Source organism: Cyprinodon tularosa, unplaced genomic scaffold, assembly GCF_016077235.1.
Source record: "Cyprinodon tularosa strain WSP-4 unplaced genomic scaffold, ASM1607723v1 ctg174, whole genome shotgun sequence".
Classification (NCBI taxonomy): domain Eukaryota; kingdom Metazoa; phylum Chordata; class Actinopteri; order Cyprinodontiformes; family Cyprinodontidae; genus Cyprinodon; species Cyprinodon tularosa.
Window position 1 is genome coordinate 1090995 of NW_024038565.1, and position 23559 is coordinate 1114553.

The 23559-nt window shown below is 36.5% G+C and overlaps 1 protein-coding gene across 1 annotated transcript in view; it reads right to left on the bottom strand.

The window, feature by feature from the left end:
* Positions 1-23559, bottom strand: part of LOC119781275 (beta-1,4-galactosyltransferase 2-like) — a 50171-nt gene that overhangs the window by 12351 nt on the left and 14261 nt on the right. The window contains exon 4 of the mRNA XM_038281687.1: positions 4731-4835. Coding sequence (XP_038137615.1) covers positions 4731-4835 — 105 coding nt within the window. The remainder of the gene's footprint in view (positions 1-4730; positions 4836-23559) is intronic.

Below are 23559 nucleotides of genomic sequence, written 5' to 3' on the forward strand. Positions count from 1 at the left end.
GTCTGGACTGTGGTAGGTCTTTTGAGAATTTCCCAGGATATACATTTAGCCAACCAGCAGTGGCAATAAATGGAGAAGGTGAAATAACATTTAATATTCTATTTGTCACTTTTTGCCTGAAAGCAACAGTAACGCTGCCCTGTTGTAAAATTAAACAGTCTCCTTCTGTGTCTTGGATTCTGATAGCTGACCGCTTTGGACCAGCAGACTGACACATCATTGAGTTAAAAAAAAAAACGCAAGGTCACATTCACACCTTTAGATTAAATCCTTCATAAGTGAATGGAGAACACGTCTGATGAATTGTTACATCTGTTTAGTTGCCTAAAAAAAAACAAAAAACAAAAAAAAACAGCTAAGTTAGCTCTTTTGTATAGGGGGAGCTTTGTAAATCAGCGCTCCAGGTAACATGACTGATCTCATCCTCTCAAATTACATAGGTGAGTTTTTAAGAAGGGCAGGATGCAAGAGAATCGATAGGCACCAAGTGCTGTTTGTCCACCAGAAACACTTAATCTTATATATCTCAAATTAAGCTATTACTTGGGGCAAGAGTTAATCAGTGTTGCTTTCAAGACAGATATAAACCACTTAGTTTGTGTGGAGAATTGCACCTATATAAGTATACATATGTTTAGGGGAAGGAATGTTTGAGATATTAAACTAATAATGGTTTAACTAATTATTAAAATATAAAGTATTCTATTAATTCTGTCAGATTTATCTTGTTGCCAACCAAGCAATTTCTTTTTAGCATTTGAAAGCATGGTAAAAAAATATATACTTTAACTAATTACTTTTAAGAAGAGTAGTAGAAACTTGCCCTTGATGTTTTTCACAAGTGGTTAATTCATTAAAGAGGTGCTTTATATATTCATTGCAGATCTTCCTGGTGTTTCTTTCTTTTTTTTTTTTTGTTTGTCTGACAATTTTATTTTGTTTTCTGCACCACCGTCTCTCTTGCCCAAGACAATAATTGATAAGACAAAAGTTATATCGTCTCAACAGCCAGGTTCAGAGGCTATATGCAAAATTCAAATTGAGCAGCCACAATTTGTTTGGCTGCAGGAAACAGTCAATATGCTTTCACTCATGATTCTTGTTCCCAGCAGTTGTTAATCTTCTTAAAAACCAATTTAGCAGCAACGACTAAAGCAGAACTCACTGTGGACTCTGGTCCTGGAGCGTAGAAGTGTCTAAATGTTGTGACATAATCATGACACTGGAGATCAAATTAAAGCAATATTGGAAAAAAGGGGGGTCTGGGGACAAGTTTCACTACATCTTTATTCAAACTAAGCCAGAGCAGCTATCGATTTTCGCGCTGAGAGGCTTCATTGGCCGGCCTATCCAGGCATGAAAACGGGGGCTCTTAGAGGAGAATAAACAGTGATAATCCGCATTTAAGCAGCTTAATGTGAGGTGCTATACTCCTGGTGATTAATGTGTCTAGAAGGGCTCATCTCTGCATATTGGTTCTCATTCATCAAAAGGCAAAAAAACACATTTATGGGGGAAGTATTTTGCACATTTGTTTGAAACTCAATAATCACAGAAGTGAAACGAGCAACATTTTTATCTTGGACTAGATATCAATGCCTGTCTTTCTGTGACCATAATGCCTGAGTCTAGGTCTGCAGGAAGATGCGCTTATTCATATGTAGCTTAATGATGTGATTTACAAAAACATCCACTACTAAAATACTTTGAAGTAGGTTTTTCTAATATGACAAAGTGTGAAAAACATCAAAGTGTATGAAAGGTCCTTTGCAAGGACTTGTAGGTGCTTAAAGTGATCTTTGAATGAATGGTTAAGTCATATTTAAATAAATTTTTTTAGCAATAAAGAAGGAAATTATTACTGGCAATCATTAATCATTTAAAAATGATTAACCTTAATTAATTCATCAACTTGTAGTGTCTTTTGGTTAAGGCACCATAAATCCTCGGAAAAAGGGGATTTATTGCATCCTTTTTAGCATCTGTACTTACTGAACAACTCCTTACTGGCTCATGACTTCTACAAATATTAATAATAGTATGATGTAGTGGCAACAAAATGGAGGGTAAATTGAGACTGAAAATAAAATCTATCCCGTTAGAGACAGTTTGGTTATAGTAAAACATGGATGAAGATAGAGACGCTGGGAACCATTACAGATGATGGATCCCAATCTGAGATAAAAAAAAAAAATCTCAATCCATTCCCCTTTAATTTTATTTTAGATTTATGTATTGATAATGTTTCCAGTTCTATTTCAATTTTAATACTTTTCTGTGGATTTTCCGCCAGGGGTCGGAAGTCAAAGTTGGAAATCAAATAAGGGGGGTAATTTTCAATGAGCACAAGCATATGCGAGCAGCAGGGAAGACTGAGAACAATCGTCCCGAAATACACATTTTGGAATTTATTTGCCTCATTAAAGCTGTCAAATCACTGAAGAGACAGTTCACAACTCTTGCAGAGCAAATAAAGAGCTGTCAAAGTCTCATCTTTCATTATAAGCTCTTACGTCCGCAAGCCAACATGCTAATGGGAGCTACGTATCATATTCGTTGTCCCTACTCTAGGGGTGACATGTAGAGCTCCCCCTACAGGTTTAGTGGAGGACAGTTCAGTAGATATCAGTGCGGCTTATATATGCACATTTCCAGTTTGAAAAAAAGAGCTCTATAGTGCCATAAATCAGGTATCCTATTTTATGTGAGAGTATTATTGTATCATTTGAGGCAAAACTTATTTCTTTTGCACCAATGTAAAATGTAGAAACCTTGTTGTTGTCTTCCTCTTAAGGTACGCTCACACCACATATGAATTTTGCAGCCGGAGTGAAGGATTTTCATGTTATCTCTATATAGAGGGTGGCTCTGAAGGGCGGCAAATTGAGGCGGAGTGAGGAGATAGTTGTAAAATTAGCAAACAGTGTCAGTTTGGCGAATTCTTTAAAATTGGGGTTGAAAAATGTGAACTATGTTTACATTCCCATCTTGAAGTCCCATCAGGGAGTAGATGTGGCTGTGACCCACAGAGAAGGAGGCAGGAGACAAGCTTATTAAAATCAAAATGTAAGATAGAGAAAATATTGTAGACAAAGGATGAGCTCTCGTGGATGGTTGTGGGTGTTTTGTGGTCCTATCCCCAGAACAGACAATGGCCATGCATTTTCCATGCTGGTTTTGCCTCTGGAAACTTATGTGAAATGAAGGATGCTGATCGCTTTGTTAGGCTTTTAAGAAAAAAGACAAAAAGCAATGCAAGTTTTCCATTGAATCCCTGTCCTCCCTGTTGAGGTTAAACTACCAGCAGACTCAGTAAGGTAGAAGCCTTTTTCCGGCCATGCCCATTCACCTGCTGTGCATATTGTGTATTGAAAGTGGTGAAATTGTTGCAGGTTTCACATTCGGTGTGAATGCACTGAGGCCAGACAAGAGATATAATCTCTCCAAAGTGTCCTCCTGTCTCCTGGGCCTCCTCCCTGTGTGACATCCTGGAACACATCCTGAAGAGGGCGTCTCAGGGATATCCAAAAGAAGATGTCCATGCCACATCAGCTGACGCCTCTCGATGTGTAGAAGAAGCAGCTCTATTCCTAGCTTCTCCCAGATGACCTCACCATATCTAAAGGAGTGCTCAACCGCTAATTTCAGCTGCTTGTATTTGGGATCTTTTTCTTTCAGTCATGATCCAGGATTTGTCACCATAGGTGAAACCGACCAGTAAAACAAGAGCTTTTCTTTTTTGCTCACTCTCTTCACTATCCAAGACTGGTGTCTTAGATAGATTCCTGCTCAGTTGTGCCCTCACTTGTGAACAGGACCCTAAAATACTTGAACTCTTTGACTTGAGGCAGGAACTCTTTTTCAAACCAAAGGAAACAAGCCACCCTTTTTCTAGTCCAAAACTAAGACATGGAGGAATCGAATATTTTTACTTGTGTAAAAGAGTTCAGTTGGTACTTCTACTTTTACCAATGTTGTTTTTTTCACAGGTATCTGCACATTTACTCTGGTAAAGAATGTGAGTACCTTTGACACCTCGGTGAATAAAAAGCTGCAGTAATAGAATATTTTAGAGCCTGCACAGATGCAAGACAGTAAACAAAAGCCAAAACTACTTTAAAAAACTGTGAAAAAACACACAAATAAAAGCAGAAGGTAACATTTCTAACTTCCATTCAACAGCTTGTTCCTCCAAACTCCCAAGACCCATGCTGTCAGCAGACTGATCTAGCCAAATACTGTCTTTTGTCGTCCTACTGGCTTAAATACCTGAGAGCATGGCAGTCTTTAATGATACACTTTAACACCTCTAAAGCCTGTCAAAGGGAGAATTTTTTCTCCTCTCATGCAGTTTCTTTCCTGGACCTTCTCAGGGAACAAACAGCTAGAGTTCTGCACTAACAGCAGGCAGTCTCTAGGTGCGATTAGAAAACCAGACGTTGTTGAAAATGAAAAAGCAATTGTTCCCATTAAAACCATACAAATGTAACGTAGTATCTTTACCAATTTACCACCTATAACTGTTGCCTCACTGACGTCCTGAGCAGAGATTGCAAACCTCTTAATCAAGTTGTGTCATTGATGGCTTTTAGGTAGTCATATGTTTGTAATTCTTTAAACAAAAATCAAACATAAAAAAGAAACCACTGAAGTGTTTCTGTGTGAAACAAAAATACCAGTATCGATCCAAATGTGAAAATGGAGATCAACTTCCGACAGTGATGCATTACCTCTGCGGGTTTGGCTCATTGTGTTTGTCCCTCTCATGCTTAATCATTCTGTAGCGGCCGATGCGAACGTCTGGCCTGGACACCTTCATCCCATTGAGAGTGATCCTGTAACATATAAAGATGGAATGTCTATTAAAGGATGGAGGGACAATAACAAATAAAGAGAAAGAAGGAAAGAAAGAAAGAAACAAACAAAGATACATTTTTCCACAATCCCTTTAGTCTTGACTCCTGTCTCTTCTCTTCACAGGTTTTTGTGCATTTTCAAACTACAGGTTGTATGCAGGATTTAGTGCTACGGATAGTGATGGTCAGAGAAAAGAGTTGATTCTTTTCATTTTGTAAAACATGTGTGTTGATCTGGCTCTATTGCTGGATCATTATCCTTTTTACAGACCCTGTGGATAATTATCTTGTGTTTCAAAGAATTCATTACACCATGACTTCTTAAGATGGAAAACAATATATGTTAAAGCATCCATCCATCCATCCATCCATCCATCCATCCATCCATCCATCCATCCATCCATCCATCCATCCATCCATCCATCCATCCATCCATCCATCCATCCATCCATCCATCCATCCATCCATCCATCCATCCATCCATCCATCCATCCATATTCTTTCACTTATATATGTTAAAGCAAATTATTAAAATCAGAATCAACTTTATCAGCCACATTGTGCACAAAAACCAGGGAATTGACTGTTTTCATTGACATTGTCATATATCCAGGGGCAGAGCACATATGCAATGTACTGATATCATGAATACCACGGGTTAAAAACAGCAGTCAAGCTAGTTATCCCTTACCACCAGCTGCAAACAAATTAAAGGTACAAATGTCTTTAAGCTTTATTATTTGCAGTTCTCTCCAATTTACTCCTGTATTTTTCTCATATTTGTGTGTCTCTTTATAATCTGCCACGATTTCTAACCTTTATTATTCTTCTTTCTGCAGTATTTCTGTCTAAATCTTTTAGAGCCGATTTATAATATTTCCGCAACAGGAATCTCAGTAAAAAAAATTTGTAAAGGATGTTCACATCCGGAGAAAGGTTGTGTTTATTCACAACAACGGGTCAATTCAGGTCATAGGTTACAGTTGCATTGCTGTGGGGATTTTTTTCTAGCTGAGAAAAAATAGGCCCCTTTTATGCTTAGAGATTTTCCCACACAATCAAGAACCAATGTGCAACACTTAAGTATTTCCTGCTGATGCTGGTATTTACTTAAAAATAATAAAAAAAAATATTTAAGGGTGAGTGTAATAAATAACAATTTTCTAACAGTTTACTTAAAGCTGACCCGTCACCAAACAATACGACTGGTTTCACCGATCTTTGTTAACTGCATTTATTCAGGTGCATATTTTGTTTTGCAAGTGTTGACATATACTGTAGTCGTGTTTTGTGACATTAATCTTAACTCCTTTTTGATCAGCTAAAAAGAAGGTCTTAATAATCCCAGTGTGGGTGCGGTTACTGAGACTGTGGGGCTCAACGGGATGATTCTGCAGGAAGGAAGTTTGGCCAGACAGTGAAGCGCCATACACATAAAACTCCTGAATTTCAAAATCTTAACAAGGAAAAGTCAGGCAGCAGACAGGAAATACTTGGGGTGAATTTCAGAATAAAACCATACCATCAATTTATTCTAACATGACTATTGAAAACGGCACAAAGTAAATTTGAAGAAAACGAGGAGCTGTTGGAGGATAAAAAGGGATGTTCTTTTTTTGCAAATGGATAGCAAGGTGGCACTTGATCTGGGCCAGCCTGTTGCAGCGTTCAGTGTGTGTGATTTTTTCAGAGCATGCCAAAGTGGCATAATAATCATGTTGAGCACAGCGTAGTTGTCCAGTTTTTCATGTATTGACCCACACTGACAATTAAGCTCCTGAATATTTAAGCTGTGTTTCACAAATTTGACCAAGAAATCCTAAATATGAATATGAAGTGGGCTGAAAGATCCAAAAAAACAAAATATACTTCAGTCTAACTGATTAAGAAAATTTGAGAAACAAAGTTTCTATCACTATCACTAATGATGGTCCCTTCTATAATAAGAGCCATCCATCCATCCATCCATCCATCCATCCATCCATCCATCCATCCATCCATCCATCCATCCATCCATCCATCCATCCATCCATCCATCCATCCATCCATCCATCCATCCATCCATCATCTGACACGCTTTATCCCGAGTGGGGTCGCAAAGGGTGCTGGTGCCTATCTCCAGCTGTCTATAGGCGAGGGGCGGGGCACATCATGGACAGTCGCCAGTCCATCGCAGGGCAACACAGAGACAAACAACAATTCACACACACACTTACACCTAAGGAGAATTTAGAGGACCCAATTAACCTAACAGTCATGTTTTTAGACCGTGGGAGGAAATAATAAGAGCCATTCCTTAAAGATAGAGTAACATGGATCAGAAGTGAACCTTCCCAGGAATGGCCATCCTACCAGAATTTCTCCAGGAGAGCATCAACGACTCACAAGAAAACAATAACTAAAGGACCACCACCTTACCCGGTTTAAATAAAATCAGTGTTCATGAATTTTCAATTCTATTACCGATAAAGTAAGGGACCTATGGCTAGATATGCATACAGCAGTATAGTAGGTCTAGTTTCATTTATCTGCCATGTCAGACATGTCTGATACTAACTCATATTGTTTGGTCTTAGCTGCCATATTTAAGTCACATGTGTAGCAGTGGCACTCATGGGCAGTATCTATCACTATCTGCCTACACCATCAAGGTTTGGTTTGATTTCCCTCTCTTTATTCTCATTATTTTTTTCAAAGGACATATTTTACGTTTTACCCCATTAAGCTCTGCCTTTTATTTTTAATCATAATTTGCTAAGTTTCATCTTCTGGCTGCCCCTCTACTCTTTCCTTTTTTTCATTATCTCTTCACCCCACCTATTCAATTTCTAAAGTCCCACACAGACAAATGAAATGTAAATAAAGAAGAATGTAGCTCATGAGCTAAAAATAAATTAGCCAACAAAAGATTTAAATCCCAAACAGCATTAAAGCAAGGTTAGAATATTTTTTTTTTACACAAAATAACAGAGCTTGGATCAATTTCCTTTCTCTTGCTCTGAAGCCAGTGCAGCTCTGCTGAGTTGGCACTTATTTGTTTTTGACTGCCTTTGACAGAGCGTACATGCACACATTTGAACGTGAATGCATTTGCATAGTTTTAGGACTTTATTATGGTGCAAATATTGCAAGTTTGACAGTAAGAAGTCTCTCTAAGCCTTCCTCTCTCCTCTTAAGCTTTCCAGTGAGCTTAGTTTTACATTATTCCCAGTCCTGCTTCTTTAAAATAAGCTCCTTTGTGTCCTTTGCCCTGTAGACTTCCCTCACAGAATTATTGGGCTCAGCACAGACCTTAATGGGTTTTTTATATTCCCAGTGCAATTCTTGGAAGGGATCTTTAAAACATAACAGCAACAGACAGTATTATATATATCTGTAAATTATTTGGTTAAATGTAATGTTAAATACATTATCATAAAATCCAGTCTAATAGAGACGCTTCAAGGTAAACTAAAAATAATGCCAATATATTTTGATTTATTTATCAAAGGGGTTCATTGCTATTGGCCTAATAACTCTTTAACTTTGTATAATTTTGCAGAACAAAAAATGGTTTCAGCAAAATTATCTCCTATAAGGCTCTATACACTAGGTGAACTAAGAAATTAAATAAGCAACAGACAGAGGCAACTGATCATTAGCTGGTAAACATTGCAGGGTGTTTGTCAGCAAAAGAGCCCAATGTTTCCCTCAGGAATGGTTGAGGTCAAATCTGAGCATGAGGAAAAGCGAATATTGGATTTTTTTCCTCTTTAAATACAGCCCTGCATGGATAAAACTGCAACAACAGCACCCTATTGGTCCCCTTGTTTAAGTAGTGCAAAAGCCTTACTATACACAAATCTTTATTGCGGTAGGATACTGCAATGAAGGTTAAAAGAATTAAAACATTTTTGATTTCTATATATATATATATTTGATTAAAACACAACATACCCACATAAACAATGCTTTGACATTACACTACACCCTAGTTATGCTTATTGCTACTCTTTTATCCATGTATGGCGCTTAATTCCTCCCGTGATATTTTATAAGGTTGGATTCATTTTGAGTCCTAGTTAAAAAAAATCTATTTGATCTTATTTCCTGCAGAACAACAATTAGTGCATATCATATCAATCTACTTATGAGTATTTATGTGGGTACCAGTGTTCTGTCTTTTAACAAAACAAAAAGAACAAAACTTGAGCTACAACATCCAGTGAAGCATCAGAGCAGTGATTTTGTTCCACGGCTCCAACTGGCAGGAGACAATAACCCACTCCGACGGCACTGTGTGAAAATTATGTAAGGGGAGAGAGGACAGCCAGGATCATGTGGAGCTGAGAGAAGGAAAGCCTCTCTCCCGGGTGATGGATGTAATCCAGGTAACATATTGGACCCTGACCTCCTCTTAAACAAAGCAGATCAGTGGATGCTTTTTGGAATATTCTTTAGCATTTTGTTGTGCCTATTTATTCTTTTTTTTATTTTGGGTTACATACCAACACAAATTATAATAAAAAGGAAAATGATACCTACATTTTAAAATGAATTTGTATGAAGCCTTCCAAAGGGTAACACTCTGTTGAACCTCTTTTGCTATAAAATCTTTTTGGGTTTGTTTTGCATTTTCAAAAAATAGCTAAACATTAACACTTTTAATGGAAAGAGTCAGGACATCGATTGGACAATTTTAACGCATGAATATGTGTTAAAATAACAAATTCTATTTGAACTCTTTGATATGAAGTTATTACTGGAAACAGAACCTCTGCCCAGCTTTGTTTCCCCTCATTTTTCCAATTACTTTCTACTTTTTCTCCATCAATAACCTAAACCGGAATTAATTCAATGCTTTCTTTAATGCAAAAAAGTTGCAAATTATATATTATAATTTTTATTGTTATATATGTTCATTCAACAAATCCTAACAAAATCTTACTCTGTCTTTCTCTGTAGAATTCTCCTGTCAAAAAACCCATTTAATGTACCTTTGCTTAAAACCATGCTTTGATTTTATAGGATAAAAAACGGACCCACCGCAGCTCTTTATTAAAGACTATGTAAATTGAGCCTTCCTAAGGGAATCTATGGTAGAGTGAAGTTGTCTAAACTCATAGAAGCACCAACTGAAAAGGTCAGGATTTTGCAGGCTGTCCAGCACTTATTTCCTCTTTAAAAGACTTATCTCCCTTCTGATATGGTTTAATATGAAAAGCTGCATTAGCGCCCAGCAGCAGTGTTGTCAGTGGCTTGGAGAGAAATGCATATTGCACTCACTAGTAGACTTTTTATTGGATTAATCAGGAATTTCAAAGCTCTCCTCTCTTATTCCCACCAGTGGAGGAAATTGCATTAGAGCATCCAAGTGTAGAAGAAGTTAAGTCTTGACTCATGTCTCAGCTCTCGTTGCCTATAGAAATGAGATGTTGAAGGAGGAGGCATTTTTTGGAATGAAAGCTGCTTCATCTTTTATTCAGAGACATTTCTTTAACCTGCTCTGAGGAATATAACCAAAATGGATTTTCAACAGTTAAATCATATTTTTTTCCCTTTTTTAAAGCACTGTTTTTTTCCTTGTGGATGTTCGTGCATAAATGGAACTCATAGCCAACCCAAGCTAACAATGCAGAAAAATACCTTTTTTTTTTTATCATACATTTTGGAGAAAAGAAAGGGGGAAAAAAAAGTCCATTGTTGAACTTTCAAAAGATGGTTTCACAAATCTGAATTATTTTTCAAATATAATTAATAAAAAAAAGCATGATAAAAAGCTTGGACCAATATTTACAGTTCATAAAGGTTTAAGGTTTGTCTCAATTAAAGCTGTGTACTCATAACAGGGACTTACTAACAAAATTACATAGAAGCAGGTTTCCCATTTATGGAGGTAGAAATTTTTATGTTACAACAGCAGAGCGCTGACAAACTAGTGACTGTAAAAATTCGCCATTACGCTTGAATGTGACTGTGGCAATAATATAATATAGGGTTGAACTAAAACAGTAGTGAACATACTGTAGATGGCAGCAAGACGCCAAAAAATGTCATATTCTCTGGGATTTAATACTTATTCAGCAACGTCCCTGATGTTTGACGGGTAATGAGGACTGCTATTACTCAATCTACTGAGAACAGTAACTATACGTAGTGCGCAGGGCACTAAATAAAACATGATGAATTAGGATTTTTTTTACAGTATATCACACAGACCATGTAGGTATACACCAAAAGGATTTCATGGATGCATAATCATGTACTTCTGGTAGGCTCCTCTGGAGAGCTTCAAAACACTATAATTACTTAAATATGATTTTAAAACAGTATTTTATACCACTATGCTCAGCAGCTCACAAAAACATGACGCAGAAGTGGAAAAAATAAGTTTTTTTTTTTAGCTATCTTATGACGATATAAAATCCAAATCCTACACAGGCTAATAAAATACTATTTATTTAATCTTCTATGTAAACAAACTGATGACATGACAGCCTCCATATTTTGGGGTGACTGCAGTCTGATCATTAGATCTTCCTGAAAATTACACACTGTAGCTTTAAAGGTTCTCAGCATTTAAAAAAGCCCTAGAACAGGGCTTTGTTCTGGGATTTCAGAATCAGCATAAAATTTTACATGATCTCTTTTAAATGCAAAATATATTGGTCAGTGTTGACAAAAACATGACTTGCAGTATTGTATTTGTCTCTGGTTTATCAAAATACAGAATATCAAGTGTTCATAAATAGTCTATTCATTAACATCCATCCATTTTCCTTTATATCCCTGATGGGGTCGTGAGGAGTGCTGCTGCCTATCTCCAGCTGTCAATGGGCGAGAGGCGGGGTACATCCTAGACAGGTCCCAGTCCATCGCAGGGCAACACAAAGACAAACAGGACAAACAACCATTCACACACACACTCACACCTAAGGAGAATTTAGAGAAGCAAATTAACATAACAGTCATGTTTTTGGATTGTGGGAGGAAGCCGGAGTACCCGGAGAGAACCCACACATGCACAGTGAGAACATGAAAGCTTCATGCAAAAATACCCCGGGCTGGGAATTGAACCTGTAAACTTCTTGTTGCAAGGCAGCAGTGCAACCCACTGGGCCACTGTGCAGCATTAAAAGTTTTAGTATATACATTTTACATTCAGCACACTATCTATGCATCGAAGCCATATTGGAAAGGAGAAAAGGTGTTACCTTAGGGATGAATATGAATCTTCTCCTTATAAAATTACAACTTTTTAGGACTAGAGACCCTTAACTATAATGAAAACAATGCTATATCATATTCTCAAAATAATTATAAATACATACTTTTTATAACATTATTATTACATTAGCAATATGTGTTAATATTTAGAAAGCGGTGGGAATAATAGTTGTTGTTTCAGAGCAATTTTCTAATAGTATGAATATTTCTTTTGAATTTCTGACATTAAAAGTATGCTATTTTTGTTTCAGCTGTCACATTATAAAAATATAATCAGTTCATTCTAGACAGGGTGGAAAGGAAAGAAAAAGAAGATCAGAAAATATAGCTAATAGTACCAGAAGCCAAAACAAAACTTATTTAAAGATTAAAGTCGGATTTAGAATCAAACTTGTCTTATCTATTACACCTCTTAGAACTCAGAGATTCAAATATTTTTTGATCTAAAGAAAAAAAGAACCTCATATTTTTACCACTTACTGAAATCTTTCCGTCATATTTTTCCTTTCTATCCGTTTCACATCATGTACTCACTTTCAAGTTACAAAGATCGGGGCCAACATTAAAGGCAGGCTAATCCTCTATATGCTCAACAAAAGGTCTATAAGATGCATTTTGCTGGATTTCCACTCCACTGCCTCCTTCCATGTGGATATCCTGTACCAGCAGCTGCTGACGGAGGCTATTCTGTCCAACCATACCCTCCACTCAATGCTCCTTTCCTCTCCACTCTTCATTTTCTCCCTAAGCATTTTTCCTCCTCTGTCCTGTTATATCCTTCTTTCGCCTGCAGCTCATCCCTCATTATTATATTTTCTCATTGTAGTGATTGATGACAGATGAAACAAAAGCAAGTTTCATTCAACTTGTTCAACAAACAAATAATATTTGCAAGTAAGGTCATTGCATAATCTTTGATTCATTTTGTTGGTCCCAGAAACTACAGCGGTACTTCCCAATGTTGAAAAAGACAAATGTACTAATTAGAAGTACAAAATATTTGTTAGATAACATTTTTTAATAAAGAAAAAAATATATATTACATTGGGTCCCTAAAATTACCTAACAAACAGCTGTGTTATTACCAGGTTTGGTGTGAATCTATGCATATTTTAGCATTTATGGGGCATTTCAACTACTTCAGTATATGGCATTCAAGTTAAAGATTTTTCTTTCTTTGAATTATTTAGTAAATCATCTAAAAAAATTCTAGGATATACAGGATGTATTCCTTGACATTTGTGATGTTTTTCGGGATTTTACTGAAAACTATGGATTTTTAATGAATTTTTATAGTTTTGAGTAGGGTGTAATACCGTTAACCGGTGCTGGGTCGGGGGCTGTTTCTCCCTCTTTTGAACATATAGTTAGATAATAACGTGGAAAATATTTAAATTTTCTCTACAATTTCAAAATTTTACAGGTATATTTCTGATAAAAAATATATATATATATTTATATAAGCTGTGGTTGTCTCCAGTTGCTCAAGAGGTGAAGTGTGGAACTTGTTTTGCTGGCTGGGAATGAGCAAGGGGGGGGGGGGGTCGCTTGGCTCTCGCGGTTGCGATAGGCCGAGCGGCGCTGAGCTGCTGAGTTCGCGGTTTTAATGATTATTATTATTTTTCTCTGCGCAATAGAAGCAGTGTTTTGGAGGCTTTAACATGCCCAAAAACTCAACAAACTTGGCAGTAAATTGTCCCCCTAGTGAAATGTACGTATTATAATGGAATTCAAAATGGCCGTGGCCAAATGGCTTTAGTTGTTTTGTATCAGTTATTGTTATTTATTTCTTATATTATGTGTAAATGGTGGTGACAGTGATTTTTGTTTTAGTTTTTAAGCATATGCACTGATCGATGGCACTTTTTAAAATTTCGTTGTTCTTGTGACAATGTCAATAAAGATAAATTGAATTAAATTGAAATTGAATTGTTAAGTGGGAACCAGATGTTAAAATACAACAAATAAAAAGACAAAACCATTTTTTCTTCCTGTCTGAATCAAATAAAGTTTCCACAAAGTTTCTCCTTGAAATGTACATTCAGTTTAGATAGAATTGCTTTCAATACTATACTACTTGCATCAAATATAATCGGTATCCTTTAACGGGCTTCATACAAATTTTTTCTGAAATTCTGGCCTATTTCTTTTAAAACTGGTATGATGAGTCAGTTCTGTAGGCCATCTTAGTCAAACACAGCTGTTCGCTTCATTTTCTTAAAGCCTTGGGTTAAGGGTTTTGCGATGCCCATTCCAAAAAAAAACCCTTTGTTGTCCTTAAGTAATTGAACTTAAGGATTAAATTTAGGATTAAAATGCTATGATGTTATTATCTGGTCTTCCTCATATGAAAAAAGCCTTGAAATCTTAGTATAGCCTTTTTGTTGACTAAACAGAAAAAATAAATTATTAAATAATTCCTAAATAAACTATCACTGTAGAAGTTTATTTTGATTTTCTGACTGTTTCATGTGCCTGCCTTTACAGTGTATGTCGAAATCCACTATCAAAGGCAAGTGTCCTTATGTAATGCCTGGAAAACCACATAGAAAAAGCAATGGATAGAATTACTCTTGTGGTGTAATTAAAACACAAAGAAAGGAGCCAGATAATAAGGAAGAAAAAAAAAGCAACAAACAAGCCGAGGTAATTTAAAAGCAACTTCCCTGTTATTTGATCAAAGTTAGGGGTAATCAGTGCTTATGTTTTTCTATAAATAAAAGCAGCATATATTCTGACTGATGGCATTCATTTTCCCATTCTGTCAGAGTGAAACCACAGCCAGGCTCATGCATGGAGGATGAGAGGAGAAGCAAAGCAGCAACAATATTACCTCCTGATATGATGCAATTCATTTAAGCAATGGAGGACCTAAAATTCCTGTTTAAAAGCATCTTTGTTAAGGCAGCTCTTCCTTTCTGTCGGTTGCATTATCAACACAGGTGATTTTGCAAATATTTTGAATTTATTCTGCAGACACAACAGTATTCATATCTTTATTTTCTAATCTAAGTCGATATCCTACTTGGTTTCCTTCTTTTCCTGATTAACTTTAAAGGGACAATCTGGTCAATTAAAGCAAAAAACATGTTAGACATACTCTAATTGTGTCGGAAAAACGAACACTTCATTCTAAAGTTAAATTAACATGTAGCTAAAAAGCTTTATATAATACACATGATAAGAGAACTCTAAATTTTTTACCGGTAAATACTTTTTTGACAGTTCTTGAGGAATTCTTGGACTTATTTTAGTCTAGCAGCTGATGTGTATTTGTATGTAAATGAAAACAGATTTCCCAGCGATAATTGAAAATATTTTCTGATTGGTTGGTTCATGCTTCGGGGATTTGGGACTTCTCTCCCCGCACAGACACCCTTCTTGGAAGCAGTAGAGGTTTACAGAGTTCTGGGGGAGCACCTTCATGCTTTGATGGCTTTCAGAATACACATTTTATGGCAAGATGTAACATTTCCAAACCAATATTGAGAGTCAGATGGAAATATAAACTGACTGATTTCAATATAATCAACTGCACGATGCAGGTACCCTTGCTGACCTGGTACAAATTTCTCTGCGCTGTACTTCAAAGCTGATGTTTCAGTCCTCAGGTGGATAATTTTCTCAGCTTGTCTTCACCCAATATTCATTTAACTTCATCATACAGCTGCTCTCAAATTAGTCAAACAGCATTCTGTTATTGGATAGCAAAGAAAATGGGATTGATTGTAGTTTATCTAAAAAGTGATGGAGAGCTTTCTTCCTTTTACTGTTTTTATTTCTGTACAGAAAACAAGCATTTTCCTGTTTTTACTATTTTTACTTCTTGTTGCAGTTTATATGAAACCAAACAACTACACTGCACAATGACAGAGGAATCACCAGCTTTTGATTGAAATGGCTTTAGATTCTTGACAGATTTTCCTGTGTTTTGGGGACTTGGATGCAAACAGAGGAGGAGGTGCCTGAAACCAGGTCAGAACAGCCAAGGTGACAGCCTTTTAACATATCAGACATTTCTGCTTTAGAGCTGTCATTTTAAAGAAACACCAACAAAATCTGTCAAGTCAGAGATTTGCATCAAATAGCCCCCATTTTGTTCCAGTTGTTTAATGTTTTTCATTATTTTTGCCAGACGACCTCTAAATGGTAGATTTTAAGAGAGAAATTATAGCAATGTGCACAATTATTGACAAAATGGATTAAGATCCATTCAGATCTTTAAAACAATATACTGTATATCTTTTACTTAAGCCAAATGATCTCAAAATTAAAAAAATGAAATCATATAAAAGTTTTTTTTAATACAAAATAGCCACCTTAAATTAGCACCTGACCAAATTCCTATAAAATAAATGCAGCTTAGTCTGTTTCTAAAATCAATGTTTTTATAGGTTTATTACATATCTAAAAACTTTTCAATATAAATTCATAACTTCTCGCTTTTGTGGTGAAGAAAAAAGATGTACATAAGATACAGCTCAAACTGAACACTGCATTTGATGACAACCCTTATTTATCCAATGGTATATCTGTGTTCAGTAGTTCTTGAGTTAAACTGGTGCCTATTCCCAGTGTTCACTGAGGGAGAGGCATGGGGCATCCAGGACACATTTCAACTAAATATATTTGGCCAAATTAAATATTGGATTTTTTCTAAAATATTTTTGTGACATAAAATGCTAATAATGTATGAATAACTGCAACATTTTAAAAGCTGTATCCTAGCTGGCACCTGGATTTAATCTTAATTGCATGTAAAAAGTGATGAAAACAGTTTCTGTTTGATGAAATGCATCTGCTGGAAAAAGCTGTTTACAAGACACACCAGTAAAATCCTGATTTACTGCATTTTGCATTTCAAAAGATGCAAGCATCAGGTTCACCTAATCTACTGTATTAAATTAAGGTCTGAGAACCTTGACATACAGTATGAACTAAAGTAAATACGCAGAGAAATGTGTGAAGCAAAACTAGAATTAACACAGCTGTTAAAATGTTAGGTTCCTGCAACTTAAAAAAACTTTTTTATGGTTTTTATTTGTTATCTATTGGCACATTTAATGAATAACAATATAATCATCTTTTCCGCTATCCATTATTTAGATCATTTTCCTACAGGCATAAATCCACCATCTTTTGTTTTTAAGCTTCTTGATAGAAAGTGAACAATGTTCTAAAACTGTTGAAAAAAAAGTAAAAAAAAAAAAGAGAGATTTCAAACACTTTTTAATGCTCGTACCTCTATCCTGCCCCTGATTTCTGATTGAACCTATCAAGGGCTTGACATGCTCAAAGAGTTGTTCTAAAAATACCATTGTTGAGGCTTCAGTGAAGTGCTAAGCGCCGAGACATCTGACTCAGGCACAGCTAAAAGTCACAGCTGGGAGGTTTATTAAGCCAAAGACTGAAGGCAAAGGATAGGAGCGCCAGAAGGTGGTCAGTAGTTGCCTGAGGCAGCAAATGGGTCCTCAGTCAGTGTCAAGGCATCGCCTTTATCAGTGATATCAAACATTTGGATGAGGGCAGAGTTGGGGAGTGGCATGTATCCTCTCTGACTGAAGCCCACCCTGCATAGCAGGGACAGTTCTCCTCCAGGCTGAGATAAAGCTGGAAGGACCTATTTTAGTTTGTAGGATCAAAACAGCACGAAAAGCGGAACTTGCTGGAAGGAAGCAAGTAAAAAAGATGTAAAGAGATGGATGGCTGCAGGGCTGGGGAGGAGGACAAATAGGGCGGGGGGTTGCTTAGAAGGTGGAAAGCGGAAGAGAACAATAAAAAAAACAAGTTAGTGGTTTAGTTGATGCTCCTTTTTCAAGGCAGCCTTCAAAGAGCGGGCAGATGGGTTCTCGTCTAACCATCAGTTACTTGTGGTTCACAGAAATGAACTGTGCCTTCAGATTCCAGCTCAATAAAAACCAGACTTCTTTGCCAACATGCAATCTCTATTTGCTCTTTCTCTTAAAGCTATTCACTAAGTCCAGTGAGACTCTGTCTGCAGGATATTTAATTAGTTTTCCTTGGATGTTCTTCCTTTTTGCATCCTGCCAGATTTAGTATTGTCTAAACCTCCTACCGGTAATTTCAAAATAAATCTATTGAAAAACATTTCTTTGCTCATTATAACATCTGTTGTAGGGACTGCAGTATCAAACAGAGTGAAAAAGGCAAACTATGTAAGAGCATAAAATGTATTACTGACTAAAACCAAGCCAGCTTCAGAGCAACATATGCTACAAATCTGTTTAGTCGTCCTTATCTTTCTGTAAAAAAGTAACACTAAAAAGAGAATCCTGTTAATCAAGTCTTATTCTTACTGTATCTGTATCAAAATGCAATACATACTAAGTGTGCAAGAATCCTTGAAGAATAAAAGAAGAAAGAAAAATACCTGTTGTTAATGGGCAAAACAAAAGGAACTCGAGTGATGGCAGGTAAAAAGTCCAAAATAAAGAAAGCAGAAGTTTATTCTTAGGGATAGTAATGTGTTAATGTCATGTTCACAGTTTAGCTTTTCAAAGATCAAGTCTATAGTCATGCAGGATGATGTCACAGTCAGGTCCCATTGCTTTTGCCAAAAGTCTTTGATTGGGAAGTCCAAGACAAATGGTTATAAGAGACAACTCTATTTTGATTATCAACTCATTAACCACGCATCATGTCAAATTATAACGTTAGAGGCAAACAGAAGATCCATTGCCCCAAGTCTAAATCATGGAATCTAAAGCTTTAAATATCTGAGGATTAAGTAAAAGTCCAAATCAAATCACACATATTTAAGGAACTTAGGAACACAACTTAACAGATGTGGACATAAGGTACCATTTGTACCTTTTAAATTGTGACAAAATATTATCAATACAAATCACTCATCCCTGCAATTAAATTACAGTTGCTCATAAAAATACTCATGATTCCAAGTAGCGTTACATAATAATGTCTTCTGTGCAAAACAAAGGCTCAATAACATTAATCTAACTTAATTTGATGTGTGAATGCACAGACTTTACTTGGTAATTGTGAGTTTTACAAGAGCCAGTGAACACATCATTAAATTTTATCCATAAATGTAGGTTGTCTGATAACCTCATTGTGAGTCTGCAGCTGTCAGCAGAGCGAATTGTAAAGTAATGAAAGCAATGGTAATAGATGATTATACAGTGCTGCATAAACATGTGAGCAACGTTAATAGTATTTTGGTGAGTAAAGGTTGTTGATAGCAAATAACACAGAGCTAATATTTTAACAGATACAGATTACTTCTGTGTACATGAGATATCTATTGAGTGTTCATAAATGGTTGATTGTCTTATCCAAGGCTGGCTTCTTAGACTCCACAAAGCATGAATATTCTCTCATAAACAGCCTTCAGAAAGGAAGAAATCCAATAGAACCGGCTTCTTTTAGAGACCTGTAAATCTCATCTCTTCTCATTAGGTGGCACAAGGAAAAACACACCCATCTAACTAATACAAACTGAGTGCAATAAAGCCACCCACATGTATAATTTGAAAGGTTTTACCTTAAGTTTGCAACAGAGAAAGCATAGCATTTTCCAGATACACTTTTATAATAATAAAAACAGTATTTTTCAGCAGATACCTCAATTAGCTGCAGGTCAACAAATGGTTTGCATTCTTCCAGCATTTAAGGTTGGGTATTGTTGGGAAACACATAATTTTGTTTCTTTTCTCAATTCTCCTGGACATAATTTGACGCAATATCAATGCAATTCAATTTTGATTTAGATTTTTCAATATTGATTCTGAAATAAGTTGAAGAAAATGTTTTTTAGTCTACCTGCTGACTCAATTAAATTAAAAAACAAAATACATATATTTTCCTGTCCAAGTGAATACCAGGGTATACCAGCACACACATTAATATTTCTGAGGATTAACATGGAGTATAAAAGTAAAAAACATGAACAAAATACAAAATTAGAGTTTAAGTAACGTGCTTTTAAACCTAATTTGATATTTCCTTTTAGAAATGGAGATAATTTACATGTTTTTTTATATATGAAAATAAAGCACTAACTTGGTAATACTCAAGGTGAGGTACTACGTACTGATCTGGACCTGATGGAAAAAGCTACCTGGGAGGTTCAGTTTGACTATCACTTGTTTTTGCTCCATTTGCTTCTTAGCCTAAGAATTTTCTCTATTTACCAAAACAAGATACTGTGACCAAAGGTACGATATTGGACATGTGTGCAAAGAGTAAAAATGGAAGTAATGAGCCAAACAATTTAGCAAGTTATACAAAGAAGAAAAATCCAAGTCCAAGATCTAGTGTAAAAAAAAAAATCACAAAATATTGGATGCCTACACTCAGTGTTGGGCATGAACATGAACAACGGATCAGTTTTAAAGTAATGAAAGTGAACAAGAGCAAAGTTCACTCTGAGAATAATGAGCTACACACACAGCTCACGTTCGCATTCAATTCATTAAGTCATTTTTCATTGGATATCAGGTTTTAAGGCACTTATCATAGCAAACAGCATGACAGACAAGCATGTCTATAGCTAGTACTAATCTGCACGATTCAGACTCATCTACTAGTATTTCTGATGCCAGTTTTGCAGAGCGCTTGGCAAAGTTTTATGAACTAACAAAAGAAGACTCAGACAGAAAAAAACTTGTTTTTGTGCAAACTGCGCCCTCTGGAACTTAACAAACAAGTGTGTGCACCAGCCACAACCACTTAAAATTTAAAGCAACACATCTAGTTAAAGCATCGGAGCTCTACTGAGAAATATCTGCTACTGAATGACGACTGTAAGAAATCATTTTTGATACAGATCTTTACAGCAGAACCTAAATAAACCTACATGTTTCTGAAGTTCTGTGTAATCTGACTAAAAAAGCCTCCACTACACATACCTCGATGCATGGACTGTTTTTAATTTCTCTCTATACATTATGATCAAGAAAGATGAAATATGAGGTTCCATTGTGTAGGATTGTGGCTTAATTTACCAAATGATCTTCAACTAGTTCATTTACTATAGGTTTTTGAACTTAGTTCTTTTTTGAAAAAGTGAACTATGAATGTGAGCTAGTTCATTTTCTCCTGTGTGAACGGAACCTGGAGCTCGTTCTTTTTAACTATCAACTGGCAAAACATGCCTGCAGTTCAATAAAGTGGGAGGTAAAGCCTCCAGAGCAGGCAAGTTGATGGAGGCGAAAATAATGCAAGAAAATAATTGTATTTCTGCTGACTGTGCCCGGTGGAAAAATCTTTATTGGCTTAAAGCAGCAGTCTGTTACATTGAGAAGAGAGCAGACTTCGACTGAAAATTTGAAGAAAAACAGGTTTCACGCCACTCCCCCACCCTCTCTGCTTCACTCATGCCCCACCTCCAAGCTCCACCCCTCTCACAGCACCTGCGCGGCTACCGCATGCGACCAGAAGCGTCTAAGCAGCGTACGCGGCATGGAGTGTGTAAGCAGTTGTCGGCAGGGGCAGTAAGGGCAGTTTCTCTTTCGCTGGTGGCTGTCGCTCCGCTTTGACTTCCACGCGCGTCTTCCTGACTGCAGCAGCCGGGCGGCAGCGGCAGGTTCAGCGGTGAGAGGGGGGCGGGCGGGATTCAGCGTGTGTGAGCTGTGATTGACACTCCATCAGACGCTCCTCTGGCTGTGATTGGTTGTTTTGACTCATCCCGAATTATTCTTTCCAGATTGAAATACAGGCAGTATGCGGGACCAATTGAAGCAGTTTTTTTCACAGGTTACATATCACATGTCCTGCTGTCTGGGCATAGGGACAGTTTTAGCCAATATGACAAAAAAGTGATTTTTAAAAACTTACAGACTTCAGCTTTAAAGGAGACTAACTTAACATTATAAAGATGAGTATTTGCCATATATATTTCTTAATTTCAACATAACCATGAAGTTTTCTGTGTTTCTTTGTAGGTATTGCATGTGACATGGCCCTTTCAAGAGTTCAAAAATAAACAAACATAGAAATGAGCCATTGTTTTTGAGTGGCTCTTTTAAAGGAACAAATGAATAGTATTCATCTGACTATAAAAAGAGCCATAAATCCCATCTCTGTTTGCTACAACTTGAATTCAAGAACCGCCTGTGAATTAAATTGCATTTAGTCTGACTGCTTTGTATAGCAGTTCCAAATTTATGAAAATGCAAATAAAAAATATAATTATACTTAGTTATACTGCACTGATAAAGTCATTGAAATAAAAAACACCATTACATTTTAAATGGACTAATGTTTTCTTTTTTAAGGTAACACAACAGTGCTAAGGGTGACTAGTCTAATTTTTAGGTTTGAGTCACCATCTATGTTATTGCATGTCATCAGTGCTCAAATAGACAATGTCTTTTTTTTTGCTGTAATACTGACAGAAGGTTATAGAAAATTTTGGCCACAAAGATTGGTATGTAATGTTTTCATCTAGTGTCGTGTCCAAAGCCATGGGAAAAATTCCAGCTGCAGCTTGATTTTAGTTTCAGCAATTAGAAAGCAGTTACGTGCTTTTTCTACCAGGTTGTCCAAATGTGTATTTCTTCAAGGGCATCTCCTCTTAACTGATTCCACAAAAAAAGAAAAACACAGACTCAATGCTGGATGGTGGAGTTCTACGAATAAAGCACTGCATAACCTTCCTCCTGAACTCTGTTCTCTTATTTCTTTCAGTTATTTTACACTGAGATTGAGTTCATGACTTGTACTATATCATTTTTCAAAAAGAACTAAATGTGCATCACAAAGAGAACTGACTGTAATGAACAATAAAACTACTATTCAACTCAGGTCCACAGGATAGATTGTTTAAGTCTACCGAAATCCATGATAGAAAGATCAGGGTGATTTATTGACTGCATATATATATATATACATAGATATGTCCATATCATCAATCTAATATATATATATATATATATATATATATATATATATATATATATATATATATATATATATATATATATATATATATATATGCCTCCTCTGCTCCTCTCGTTCTCCAGCCTCCATTACACCACCAGTGACTTAGGGGGAAAGAGGTTTCTAACCTAAACCTACATGCTTATGCAGATCAACACATTTGGCACTGTCCATCCATTTTGGGTCCGCAAGGGGTGATGGTGCCTATCTGCAGCTGTCAATGGGCGATGGGTGGGTTACATCCTGGACAGGTGGCCAGTTTATCACAGGGCAACACAGAGACAAACAGGACAAACAACCAATGAGGCACACAGTCACACCTAAGGAGAATTTAGAGAATTCAATTAAAAGAGAAGCCAATTAACCTAACGGTCATTTTTTTGGACTTTGGGAGGAAGCCAGAGTACCCGGAGAAAAAGCATGCACAGGGAGAATATGCAAACTCCATGCAGAAAGACCCTTGGCCGGGAATCGAACCCAGAGCCTTCTTGCTGCAAGGCAGCAGTGTCACACACTGCCCCACTATGCAGCCCCTACTTAGCAATGAATAGATTAAAGATATATATGTATATGTTTT